Source organism: Priapulus caudatus, unplaced genomic scaffold (genome assembly GCF_000485595.1).
Source record: "Priapulus caudatus unplaced genomic scaffold, Priapulus_caudatus-5.0.1 Scaffold149, whole genome shotgun sequence".
NCBI classification, from domain to species: Eukaryota; Metazoa; Priapulida; class Priapulimorpha; order Priapulimorphida; family Priapulidae; genus Priapulus; species Priapulus caudatus.
The window spans coordinates 446,251-460,219 of NW_014577210.1; the positions used below are offsets into that span (position 1 = coordinate 446,251).

Consider the following 13,969-nt stretch of genomic DNA (forward strand, 5'->3'; position numbering starts at 1 on the left):
GCACCATAAATGCTTACGTCATCACACGTCTAAAATACCATCTTTTGTGGTGAACTGTTGGACTAAAGTTACGACATTTTAGGTCCTATGATATAGTTCATAGCTATTTACGATGTGTCTGAAAACGAGCCCCTGGACTTTTAGAGACAGCCCGGCTCGCGTGACTGGGAACAGATCGGCGCGTGAATCTCCATTATTGTTACTGACCGCAGAAATAATGTGTTGTCGTTGTTTTATTCGAGGGGTAAGTTCGGCTCGGTGTACAGATGTAAGGAGAAGTCATCCGGCAAGATCCTAGCGGCGAAGTTCATAAAGACATCGCGACCGGCCGAGCGGCTTGAGGTGGAGAACGAGGTAGTATCTTCTATACGTACACTCTGCCCTCTAGCTGAGTGAGGCGTGCGGTGCGCGTGGGTTCGTGCGTGCGTGCATGTGTGTGTGTGTGGCGTGTGTGTGTGTGTGTGTGTGTGTGTGTGTGTGTGTGTGTGGTGTGTGTGTGTGTGTGTGTGTGGTAAGTGAGTGTGTGTGTGTGCGTGCGTTCGTGCGTGCTTGCGCGCGTGTGTGCGTGGTGCGTGCGTGTGTGTGTGTATGTGTGTGTGTGTGTGTGCGTTCTTGCGTGTGCATGGTGTGTGTGTGGTGTGTGTGACGCGCGTGTGTGTGGTGTGTGCCGCGCGTGCATCTACAAGACATATGCTTACTACAAGTGAGAAATCGTTTATTACCTCTGCTTACGACGACAACTATACTCTCTATTCCCTGTTCGGCCAATCCTTATTATTTCCATGCATGGCAGTCTGCAACCACATCCGCCTATCTTGCTATAGTTAACCAGTTTACATAGAAACAGAAGTAGGTAATAAAATTAATACAATTTAATTATAATTAAAATAATAATATTCCCTATTATCTACTTCTAATAGAAACCAACGCAATAACAAATAACAGAACCGGGCTGTGTCGCCAGGGACCGGGGAGGGGGCCGGGCTGTGCCGCCAGGGGACGGGGGAGGGGCCGGGCTGTGTCGCCAGGACCGGGGGAGGGGAACGCGTGCCGATCGGTGCTAATCTAGCGCCCGCGAATCGCTAATTGAAACCGACGCGAGAAAAACCTATTACATCACCAATAACATGCTTCGCCAGATGTGTGCGCGAATTAGACACTGCTCTGAGTTCACACGGCGGTGTTCAACAGGGTGAGCTTGCACTGGCCCGGATGTCGCACTGTACGCATGTGCGGCCACCGCATACCCACCGCCCCCTACCGGCCGCGAAACCGCATTGTCGTTTTTTCTTCTATGAAACCGAACTCGCAGGCTGGCGCTGTTTTTCGGCGTGGCAAGAAATGCCGCTCGTCCCGCCGAGGCACGCAGTAAAATCCACCGCTCACGCTCCCTGCGCGAGCAGCCCCTCCCCTTCCCTCCCCCCCCCCCCCTCCCCTCCCTTTCCCCTCCCTCTCTCCTCCCCCCCCTCCCCCTTCCCCTCCTCTCCGCCCCTCCCCCTCCCCCTCCCGCCTCTCCAAAATAGATCACGCTCAAGGGCACCGTGACGTAGCTGCCTGTCTCACGACGTCACGTGGCGCCACCTGGTTGCACTGCGAAACGCAACTACGCGCGTCGCACGGCGTCGATCATGCTCAATCAACCCGCTCGAGAAAAAAACTTAATAACGAAACATAACCAATGCTATCCACCGCCATTTACAGATAATGCTCTGCGCGTAAATCTAAACCAGGCTGATGGCAGGAGTGAATAATGACAAATATATGTCATTATTAATATATGACAATATTTGTCATTATTTACCTCTACTAATGGCTAATGCTACCAATCATACACTCGCCATTGCCTCGGGCATGACGCGCGGTCGGTGCTGACTTGATACGCCGGATGATGACTGAGACACGTGTCGGTACTTACAGGTGGCCATCATGCAAGAGCTCCAGCACCCAGGCCTGCTGCAGCTATACGCTGCCTACGACAACGGCGCTGAGATGGTCCTCTTCTTAGAGTTGTAAGCGTGCTGATCACCGGTGATCAATGACATCACATGACATGACATGATATGATATGATACGATACGATACGATACGATACGATACGATACGATACGACACGAAACGAAACGGTACGATACGATACGATGCGATATATGATATGATACGATATGATACGATGTAATGTGATGTGATGTGGTGTGATATGATATGATACGATACGATACGATATCATATCATATGATAGCTCATCACCGTGATCATGATGAGTTTCTATGGCCATCTATGGTCGTATATTCGTATATTTTTCACTTTCTCTTTATTTCTGGTTTTATTTTATTTTAATGATATTGCTCGTTACCTATCTAATATTATAATTATCATATTATGTAACGATAAGTTTACCAGCACACATGTCACCGAGTGGCTATACTGTAAAATGTATCACACGGTCACACGGTTGTCTAATTGAAACATGACGAAGACATTGGTGGGGTTTCTATCGTCTTTTCTGCCTAACAATATACTGCCCTTATAAGGAGCAAATGTACCAATGTACCAATGTACTAATGTACTATGTACCATGACTCATACTTCATGACGAGTATTACAACCGGGTGACGTCATCGATGAGTCTTTTTACCAGGATATCCGGCGGAGAGTTGTTTGACCGCGTCATCGACGAGGAATTCATCCTGACAGAGAAGGTCTGCTCGATATTTCTGCGACAGATTTGCGAAGGCTGCAAGTTCATGCATACACAGAACATTCTGCATTTAGACATGAAGGTAATGTTGTGCGACAATGTCGTATGCGTGACAATAATTCTATTAATAAATTAATACCAAATTATAAATAAATAAAGTATTTAACAAGTAAATAATAATAATTAATGAAATGAATGAAAGTTATATTTAGTCATGGTTTCAGTGACACCGTACTGTTTCGTGGCCGTGCCCTGCACCGCTGCTACTACCATCTCGAACCTTTCGCGATGAAAATCTATTAAATATTGAGCACTTCTATCTTATCTCCTCATATTAATTATATCTCCTCATATTCAAATTATCTAAAATACGTGTATATGTGATGAGGCGTGCATGTGCGCCCGCCCCGCTCGTGCGTATATGCGTTTGTCCGTAGGTATGTGCGGGCGCGTGCATACGTCCGCACGCACGCGTGTGTGTACGTGTAACGTAGTTACGTTAGTGCGTGCGTGCGTGCGTCTAATATTCGTACGTGCATACGTGCGTGCGGCGCACGTACCGACCGATTCTCACCTTGCTCTCCTTGCGTCGCGCAGCCAGAGAACGTTCTGTGCGTGACGAGAACAGGTAACCGCATCAAGCTCATCGACTTCGGACTGGCGCGCAAGTTCGACCCGAAGGTGACGGCGACGGCCATGTTTGGCACGCCGGAGTTCGTCGCTCCGGAGGTTATCAACTACGACCGCATCGGCTACGGCACGGACATGTGGAGCGTCGGCGTCATCACTTACGTGCTGTGAGTGCCGCTAGCTGTCTATACAGCATAGCTACACGCATGACTAGCTACACGTAGATATAGATAACTACACGTATTGCTGCTATCTGTATATATATATATATATATATAATTATATATATATATATATAGGCATATATAGCTACATGCATAGCTAACTACCTTTATATATATATATATATATATAGCTATACGCATAGCTGTTTACCTAGCTACACGCACAGCTATCTACCCGTATACATAGCTACTTATCTGTCCAGCAAACTGTATACCTATATTCATTGATGCCTATATACATAGGTACCTATGCATAGTTTCTCACATAGCTATCCACGTAGTTACCAAAAGCCACACTCGGCTAGCTTTAATATGTGATAATATTTTGGTATAAGGCACTCTTTACCATTAGGAAATAGCTCGTTATAAATCGTGAACGCATCAACTTTCCAGGAACTATCGGCAATGGTTAGACTCATGATGTCTAGCACTGTATTATAACCGCACATAAACAGCGAGGACGATGTAAAGAGGTTTACGTTCATTATGATTATATAACGAGGATGTGGGAGCAGTTATGGTGCACCACTAAATCGTTTACTTTATAGCTCAATGGAGTAAAATTCTTGTCAAACCCCACATGGCGAAGTAGCGGCGGATCTGCGTCCCGTAGAGACGCTCCGGGTCTGCGCTTTACACGTATCTATGAAGCACTCGATTCCCTAACTGATGAGTTCGTTTAGCTGTAGTGTCACGCTGTGTCGTGTAACCGTCGTCGTTACGTGACAGGCTGTCGGGATTGTCACCATTCATGGGCGACGATGACAATGAAACGCTGGCGAATGTCACCTCGGGAGAGTTCGACTACGACGATGAAAGCTTCGATGAGATATCCGACCTTGCCAAAGACTTCATCAATCATCTCTTGGTGAAAGACATAGCGTAAGTAGCCCTCGCCAAATTTCACATCTAGCTTGTATATCCGGAGCGTTCGATGTGTAATACCGAGTGAACAACGCTCGCGAAAATATAGTTAGTGTACCGAGTACGCACAACTGCTGCCATCTGGTGTAGATATGAGCGCACTAGCACGCATAGATTGATTTCCTGTCAGAGAAATGATTGAATGAATGGATGGATGAATAAATGAACACGGGAAAAACTTTAGTGACTGTGCTATGTATAGGTAATTCCAACTGTCAAGTATTAATGCCTTAGTATAATGCAAATATGTATCGGTAGCAATCTACCTTGGCCTCAATGGCCATATAATCGGTAGCGCACCTCGCCTCGCTATCGCTAAGAACTAAATCTAATAATAAAAATTGCGGATTGTATATTGGCGCATTGTGTATTATACTAATAATCTATCAATAATTATTAACATTTTTAAATGTTGCGTTTTTCTTTAAAGAACCCGTATGTCGGCCGAGGGATGCTTGAATCACAACTGGCTGAAGGTAAGAGAAACACTAGAGCCTCGAGCTGTTCCACGCATTCGAATTCCGTGCGTATGACTGTTGCAAGCGCCATTTAATTCTGGACGTTGTTGACTCAAAGTGACCTCAGTCTCAGAGAAACACACCTTTGCTAATTTGCAACGCGAACAGATTAATTTTACATTCAGATGTGAGGATATATCTGGCAAAACCATTGACGATGTAATATATCGTATACAGATATGATAGCGCACCGTCAGTGTTCGTTGGCTCGCCGCTACACAGATGAATACGGTGCTGAAATTATAATATAATAATTGATTCTTGATGATGATATAAATTGCTGCAGAGGGAAGTCTCGGACAAACAGCTCGACAAGACTAAGCTGAAGAGATACGTTATCAAGAGGAGGTGGAAAGTGAGTACATCACGGATAGCATAGTAAAAACTCCTATGTTTATTCCAACATGATATATAATCGAATTATGATACGATCATGAATACAAACAAAACGTGTAATCGAATGTGAATTGCTATATGCAACACGATGAAGTTAATAATTAAGCGAACATATATTCTTGCAATTACTCCCTAGTATGTCGTGTTACAGGTTGGTAGTTGTGCATGTAACGTAGTCATGGGTTGTGCTGTTGCGCCTTGTCAGTAAACACGTGTTTTATTTACATTTACAGAAAGCGGTGAACGCCGTCCTGGCATTGAAAAGAATGGGCGCCAAGATCTAAGAAAATCAGGTGCGAGTCTAATAGGTATAAGATTAAGACTCGCGATGATTCGCTATGAACGGTAATTTAGTTCATTTATGTTACGTGAAACCATCCTTGCACGCGCGCTGCATTAGCATCACAAAAGTATCAAAAGTATCAAAAGTATCAAAAGTATCAAAAGTATCAAAAGTATCACAAGAAACGAGATTCATAAACGCGTGCGTGCGTGCGTGCGTGCGTGCGTGCGTGCGTGCGTGCGTGTGTGCGTGTGAAACCGTACCGTAACAACAGGCGCGTACCACTCGCCGACGTTACCACGCGGTTTCTTTCTCTTCCAGGTCTCTGGAGACGTCTACTACGTGTGGGCGTAAGGGAGGGAGAGCTCGGGAACCTACGGATACCGCACGAGTCTAAGCTGCACGCCTGCAGCAGCTAGGCATTAACCCCTAAAATAAACCACCGCGATACGACAAAACGCTTGATATCGCCACTAACTTGATTTCCGGTTGCGATCGTCATTTACCTATTAACAATTGAACGTCGCGCTAAAAAACAATTGGCTGTAAGTTGAATCTATTTGAATCAGAAGAGAGCAGATCGTCTATCCCGCCCCTTAAACTTTCGATTCTACGCGGTGTCATAATCCATCTCGGTTCGCTACCTCTCCCTGCGCTTTCTCAGCCACCGTACCATTTTGCGTGATTTTTGTAGCGTAGTGGTGGCCATTGCGGCTGTCCCACACACACTCCCCACCCCCCGCGGTAGCTGAACGCGCTACCCCTGGCCGTTACCTCCTATTCGCGGCACCCCTCCCTCTTACACGTGTTTCTGTTGCTTGCGTTGCGTCACCCGTAGTTGCGACTAGTCGCCTGATTGTCACTCGCTCGTGACAGCAGATCTGTTACGTCGCAACAAGCGGCTAAACCTTACGCGAAGCCGTCTGAAGTGGGCGCTAGATCGATTGGTCGCGCTACCGAATTCGGTCCGCGAGATGTCGCCACTGACTATCGGCCTGGCGCACATTGTTTGTTTGAACTGGTGTGTAATTTTGCAAAGGTGATTAATAATGAAAAAAGAGTTATTTTTTGTGTTGATATATTTTATGTGCCCCTTTTGCGAACTGTTTACCTTAAGTAACTTTTTCTTCTTAAATGTGTTCGTTTTTGTGGCTTGAGTTTCGGCTTTACTCGTTGCCTAGGCGATCTAGAAATGATAAACGACATAGAATTTATCGCTGTACTTCAGACGCCTCTAGTGTTTATACGATTTGATTATATTTCAGCGATTTTGTTTGCTATTGATATCATTGGCCCGATAGAGTTATTCGGATTAGAGGAGGATATTACGACCCTTTATACTCGATAAATACTCGACGAGTAATCGTTATCGTTTTGCGTGTATCGTTGCATGTCGCACGTTTTTCTACTTATACTGTAAAAAATATTCTTCGTCTTTCTTGTGTCGATCGTCAATCATCAGGGATGTTTCATATACGTGTACGAGAGATGTTCGTTTGTTTTCTAGCGTTGTTTTGCATACGTTTTCATATTGATACCCCCCCACCCCCACCAGCAGCAAGAGCTTAGTTTGTAACAACCAGTTTCGTTTCGTTTTCCTCAAAGGATGCCTTCTCAAACGAAGCATTGACTCTAGATTAGCCAGTGTCGAGGAGATGTTAAAGATAAATATAATATCTATATTCAACCCGTAAGTCCATCGCAGGGAGCACTGCGTATAATATATGGTCGTTGAGTTCATCGTTGTCAGGTATTCGCATGGAATAGACCTTCGTCGGGTTAGCAGGCTGACTAGATAGGACATTGTGAACACCTCAGCGTGTGCCGTGTCACGAGAGAGGGGCCTGCCCCGCACGCTGCCATGCCCCACAGGGTGTACTTTCATCGAGTCTCCGGCTCTCACTCTCGTTTTCTCACATTCTCGCTTCTATTCTCTCTCACTTTCGCTTTTTCTCGCCCTCATTTCGATCTTTCCTCTTATCGTTATCTGCCTCTCACTCTCACGCCCTATCTTTCTTCCTCTTTCGCGTTCGCATCTCTCTCTCTCTCTCTCTCTCTCTCTCTCTCTCTCTGGGAGCGTAACTGTTAATAGACTAGTCTCCGCCAGATGGCAGCATGAGACCGCGACGTTTAAGAAGAGTATGGTTTCGGAGGAAGAGAACCGTGGACTCCGTCCGGCTCATGGTAGGCCTGCAGTAATGACTGACGGGTGGGTCGAGCGAGCGAGCATCTTCCGCCGTGTCTGTGCGATGCAGCTTGTTTTTTGAATATAAATATATCGATTTGTCATAAGTTGTGTAATTTCGTTTGTGACTCGCGACAAATAGACAATAGTTATATATTCGGGCAGTTCGTGTAAAAGTTAGGTCTGTTTATATTCTTAATATAACTTCAAATATTGCCGTCCGTTTTTCCTATACTCTTACGCGAAAAAAAGAAGGTTTTTCATTGATACACAAATTACAGTCACTGCGTGCGTGTATGCGTGTAAACTATAGGTAATCTTAGTGAATTAGAGTCTGGTACATTTGGTACATTCTTAAAACGTAAATACTGCTTGGGTGCACGGGTGTTATAATTTTGTCGTTTGGACCATGCTATGAGACTTTTAATAGACAGATATTCCGCCATTTTGTATTACGCTCAGTGTTGTTTGATTCGGTTAGCCATCAAAGGTTTCAACATTTTTACGTTGTAGATTATAATTGATGCTTCTTTTTATTCTCATTAATTCTGTTACAACCAGAGCAAGAATAAACTGCGATTTTTTTCTTTCTAAGTGCTATTATGTTAATGCAGAGAAATTACAGTTTTATATTGTGACGTCAGTAGCAAAGAAACTCTCCCACATTGTATCATTTTCCCCTAAAAATCTTTCGTAAGTTGAGATTAACGGGTTTCGTTTTCTATGGATGTTCAAATCGCAAGCCGAAGAAATCGACAGTAAATATCAATTGCCGTGCGCCATTAGCGCAGCGAAAGCAGATGTGTTCGTCAGCCAACAGAGCTAGAGGCATTACATAGCAGCAGGCTGTAAAGCTGCTACTATGTGAAGCTACTGCGAGAGGATTGCACTGTCAGTCGTATTCAGAACTGCTACCGCGTATCCTGACGTCACGATTATACTGTTCCTTTTCTCAGTACGACTGTGAATGCTTAGATCTGACCGCGGCGCTTTAGGTATGCCCTGTGCAACATACAGCACGAGGCATAGGGAATAAATCTACGGAACGTCATATCTGTGCCACGCTCGCGACACGTGTCAATCTGCATTACGGCGGCTCCGATTTTAACGCCACCTATCGACCTGGGCATGCCATCAGATGACGTCACTACACCTCGCCATTGCACACGGTATATGTGCCCGCGCCTAATTACTAAGTGCACGGTGAAAGCTCTGAAAGGTCACGCGGCGGTCACGTGTAACGGTCACCTTTGTTCGCCCGCTCGTCAAACATGGCGACGCGGCGCTCTCCGTTTCGTTGAGTGCTGTAAATTTATTTTTAAAAACCTCAATAAACGTGTGGATTGAATCCGGCGATTGTCGCACCGCTGCATATGCTTGCTCTTTCCGAACGCGATCGAAAAAGTATAATATAATATCACACGCAACCGCCCGACAAACTACAACAATCCTGCAAATTCTTCTATAAAGACACGCAATGTCGGGTAAAGCGGACGGCGCGGGGGTAGGGTGAACTATTAGCGAGCGATTGAAGCCATTGATGGTTAGCCACAAGTCGGTGGTAAGTTCGTAACTTGACGAGCGGGGTGTAGGTAAACACACTACCGATTTAATTATGTGTGCAGAGACGGAGAGCGAGCGAGCGAGGTGAGTATAGCACAGCGCGGCTGCCGTGAGCGCGGGAAGCCTGAGAGACTCTAATAACCTGCATACGCACTGCAACGACAAAACTGAAATTTTAATATCGCGGTATTTTCGTCGCGTCTTTTCGCGTACAACCTTCGCTTCTATGCGTAGATACGCGTTCACATCGGGAATAGATCGCCAATGCACTAGACGGTAGAATATCGTGCTATATTCTCCTCCCGCTTCGAGGTATATATGCAGGAGTAGGTGTCGTAAGTGCAGTGCAAATGTAGGAACTCGCGTCGTCCGCGACAATATGTTGCTCTACATAATGGATGCATTAGTAACAAACGAAGTCATAGACGTGCCTCCGTGTGGGCGCGCTACATATGACACATATGATCTAATCACTGTGTTTTTTTGCGCACGACGCGCGTCATTGCAGTCGTCGGCGCTGCTACCACGTCACAGAAAAAACCGATTATAATTATTAGGCCTCCTTCAAACTAATGCGCGCGCGTATAGCTTTTTGCATCGTGCGTTGTCATGGTTACTACGGGTTGACGATGTCGCCGCTGATTTCTTTCCGGCCAGTGCCCGACCTTCTTCTAAAGAATCCGGATGGCGTCTGCTTGCTGATGCCGTGACCTAGTCCGTCGACATATTCCGGATTGACCCTCAGCAGTGGCTCGGAGCTACTCTGAATATCGGCCGTTGCTGTTGTCGGCTTGTACTGGTAAGGCGCTAAGCAGAAAGAAACAAAAATATAAGGTGAAAAAATGAAAATGTCTCACTTCATCTTTCACTCTTTCTATCTGTTTCTGTTTCTACTTCTCTCTCTCTCTCTCTCTTTTTGGTTTTTCACCCTCCCCCTCTCTCACTCGTTTCGTCCTCTCTCTCTCTTTCGCTCTCGCTTCGTCTCTCTGCTCTCTCTCGTCGGCTCTGCCTCTCTCTCTCTTACACTCACTTTCTCTTTCGCTCTGCCTTTCTCGCTCTTTCTTTCTTTTACTCATTCGCGCGCATTCTGCCTCTCTCTCTCTCTCTCGGCTCTCTCTCTTCTCTCTCTCTTATCTATTTCTATCCTCTCTCGTCTCCTTCCTCTCCGCTCTCTCTTCTCTCTCTCTCTACTTCGCCCGCTCTGTCTCACATTTGACCTTACTGGAGACCAAACTGACTACGCGGCGCAACAACGATGGATAAGATACGATATCATATCATGGCGACCAACGCATATAGATAGATGTAATTCGTACTACAAATGCCATCACATTAGGTTGCTCCGCCTAGGTCCTGATTGGACTGCCGAAGTGGACCTCGGACATTACTTTACTGGGGCATTCGCGACGTTTACCGAGGTTCGGTTTTCTGTTCGCTCAGGAGGAACAAAAATCCGATACCTTCTCGATATTTGGTCAATCTAGAGGATAGGAATTAGAGGGGCTATCTTATCCTGGGGCGTATTCTGGATTGTTTGTCTGTTTTTCAACGCAGGCAACCTGCCTGGATATTAGTGAGAGTTTACAATGGACAGCCGAGTTGATTACGGAGCCGAGCAAGGAACTCCACGTTACCAATTACTCGGCTGCGCGGGCTTTGACGACACCTAAGCGAGCGAGAGCCGTAGGTAACACTCACGGCATGACGATGGCTTGCTCCGCAGCAGGGAGCCTGGGCGATGCGCTGGCGTATGCTAGCAGGGCGGGTTGCCGGGAGGGGAGGGTAGCCGCGAATGCTCCGACGCACACGCGATGAGCCGCGTCGGCAGCGGCAGGGAGGAAGGGGATCGGGTCAGCACCGCGTCACCTGCTCGGTAATCGACCGCTGTGAGCTCACTGTGCCGAGTCGCCACGCTGTGGTAGATACGTACAACGGGGGTTACAACGGCACGCACGCAACACATGTGGAACGCATGTGCACCGAACACATGAACGCAATGCACGGACACATGAACGCAAAATTGCACGAACACACATGAACGCATGCCGAACACATGCACGCCACGCACGGTCCACGCGCATGCGACGCCACTGCGGCATATCGCACTCACGGACAGGGGACGCAGGGCGACGCCAGCAGGCGACGTACGCACGGACACATTGCATGCGGGCACGCGACCGACACATCGCAACGGACCCACGCACGAGGACGCATGCACCGGGGACACACGCACGGACACGCCATGGCGCCGCCACGCACAGACCACTCGCAGGGACACACGCCACGGACACCGCGGCAATGCGACCACAACCCGCACGGCACACGCGATGCGGGACCCCGCACGGGACAGCGCATGCGACACACACGCACGGACAAAGCAAATGCACGCGACACACGCGATGCACGCACGAACACGCACCGACGGGCACGGCGGCACGGCGCACGCCACGGAACAATGCATGCGACGCACGCACGCGACACACAGCACGCGCGGACGCACCGCACGGACATCACGAACGCAGGACAGCAGGCACGAAGCCCACGCACGCGAAACACGCACGGACACCGCCGCGACGCAACGCCACGGACACAGAGATGGCAAAAACACCGCGCCCGGGCAGCATTGTTTTTCCCCACTGGAGTTCCGGATTGCACATGGCAAGCAGGCACATCCATGCATCGGACTTCCTCGAAGCAAACAATGTAAAACGTACCTGACACGTGTGACCGAACCTAACAGAACTATAAGCCAACACTATAGATGGAACCAGTGATTACAAACACTATACTTAGGTGGGTCCGGGAACTCAAGTGGAAAAAAAATTGGCGCGCCGGGCACCGCGGCGCACGCACGGACACATGATGCGGACGCACGGCACGGATACACGGCATTGGCGACGACACGCCACGGACACACGGCACGCGGCACACGCAGACGGCCACACGCATACGACACACGCCAACGGGAAAACACGCATTACGACACACGCAAAGAAAGCCGCACCGCGACGCCGGAAACAACCACGCACGCACGAACGCAGGCACGCGACGGACGCACGCGACGTACGGCAGCGCGGACACAGCGCACGGACCGCACGCACAAGACCATGGGCATGCGACGCCCGCACGGCAACACACGCACGCGACGCCGCGCGCGGACACAGGCATGCCGACGGCACGCACGGCACACGCCACGCTACACCACGCACGGATTACACGCACGCACCGGACACAGGATGCGGACGGCACAGCACGGACACAACGCACGCGACCCACACGCACGGATGACACGCACGAACGGACACACGCAACGGACACACGCATGCGGACACACGCGGAACACGCACGGACACCACGCAACGGCACAACGCACGATTACACGCATGCGACGCACGACACGAACACACGCACGCAGGCCGGACACAGCGCACGCGACAGCAGCGGCACGGAACATGCATGGCGACGCACGCAGGACACACTGCGACGCTTCGACGCCCGCACGGTTACACACGCACGTACACACGCTACGGAGACCGCACGCACGCGACGCTAATGCGCACGGAACACACGCCGCAACACCCCGCCGGACAACAACGCACGAACACCACGGGACGCGACCCGCACGGCACGTACCCACGCACGGGACCACACGGCACAGCGGACGCAAGGCACGAAACACGCACGCGATGAAAAGAATAAAAGATATCTCAGAAATCTTTATTGTGGGCACTCACTAATAAGATATCGCGCGAAATAAATAACTCTTATAAGGGTTATGAGCTTATTGCCGGGGAATAGTCCGGAGAAAAAGAGACAGGAGCCTGGCAAGCCTATTTAATCAAGAATAAAGACACTGTGGAAAGCAATGTTACCAAGACGGGAGGCACGTCGAGGGGCGTCTGTTCCCGCGTCTATCCCCGCTCCCGCTCCTGCGTCAGTAGTTGCGTCTATCACCGCTCCCGCTTCCTGCGTCACAGTGGTTGCGTCTATCCCGCACCGTTCCTGCGTCAGCTCTGCGTCCGGTGTCGCGGCGTCAGTTCTTGCGTCCGTTTCTGCGTCAGTTTCTGCGTCCGTCCTCGCGTCTGTGCTTGTCTCCTGTGTTGGTGTCGCCGGCGGCGCGGTGCCAGTGACTGGTGGACGGGTTGAAAATCTAGCGCGTTCGTTTTCTGAAATAATAATAATTAACTATTGTATGAGTAAAAAGGGTGAGAGAAAGATAGAAGAAAACAAAACCACTATGCGCGCGCGCGTGTGTGTGTATTGTAGGTGTGGGTGTGTGTGTGGGTGTGTGCGGGTGTGTGTGTGTAGCGCGCGCGGTGTGTGTGTATGTGTGTGTGAACATGAGTGGGGCGGAGTGTGTTGTGTGTAGTGTGATGGGGTGGATGTGTGTGCGTGTGTGCGTGGTAGTGGGTGCGTGGTGGTACTGTAGTATCATTTGTGGGGATGTGTGTGAGTAGCAGAGACGAGAGAGAAGGAGAGAAGAGAGACCAGAGGGAGAGAGAAGGCAGAGAGTGTGTGGTGTGGGAGTGGATTGCGTGGTGAATATCA

General features: G+C 48.8%; 2 protein-coding genes across 2 annotated transcripts in view; one reads left to right on the top strand and one right to left on the bottom strand.

Annotated features, from left to right (window-relative positions):
• LOC106806229 (myosin light chain kinase, smooth muscle-like) overlaps positions 1-8,560 on the top strand; it is a 19,529-nt gene extending 10,969 nt beyond the window's left edge. The window contains exons 3-11 of the mRNA XM_014808099.1: positions 243-354; positions 1,918-2,009; positions 2,639-2,780; positions 3,296-3,495; positions 4,282-4,434; positions 4,907-4,952; positions 5,281-5,349; positions 5,624-5,683; positions 5,995-8,560. Of these exons, the coding sequence (XP_014663585.1) occupies positions 243-354; positions 1,918-2,009; positions 2,639-2,780; positions 3,296-3,495; positions 4,282-4,434; positions 4,907-4,952; positions 5,281-5,349; positions 5,624-5,674 (865 nt within the window). The 3' untranslated portion in view covers positions 5,675-5,683; positions 5,995-8,560. The remainder of the gene's footprint in view (positions 1-242; positions 355-1,917; positions 2,010-2,638; positions 2,781-3,295; positions 3,496-4,281; positions 4,435-4,906; positions 4,953-5,280; positions 5,350-5,623; positions 5,684-5,994) is intronic.
• Positions 8,366-13,969, bottom strand: part of LOC106806242 (kielin/chordin-like protein) — a 7,962-nt gene continuing 2,358 nt past the window's right edge. Inside the window, exon 2 of the mRNA XM_014808113.1 lies at positions 8,366-10,228. Within this exon, the coding sequence (XP_014663599.1) occupies positions 10,038-10,228 (191 nt within the window). The 3' untranslated portion in view covers positions 8,366-10,037. The remainder of the gene's footprint in view (positions 10,229-13,969) is intronic.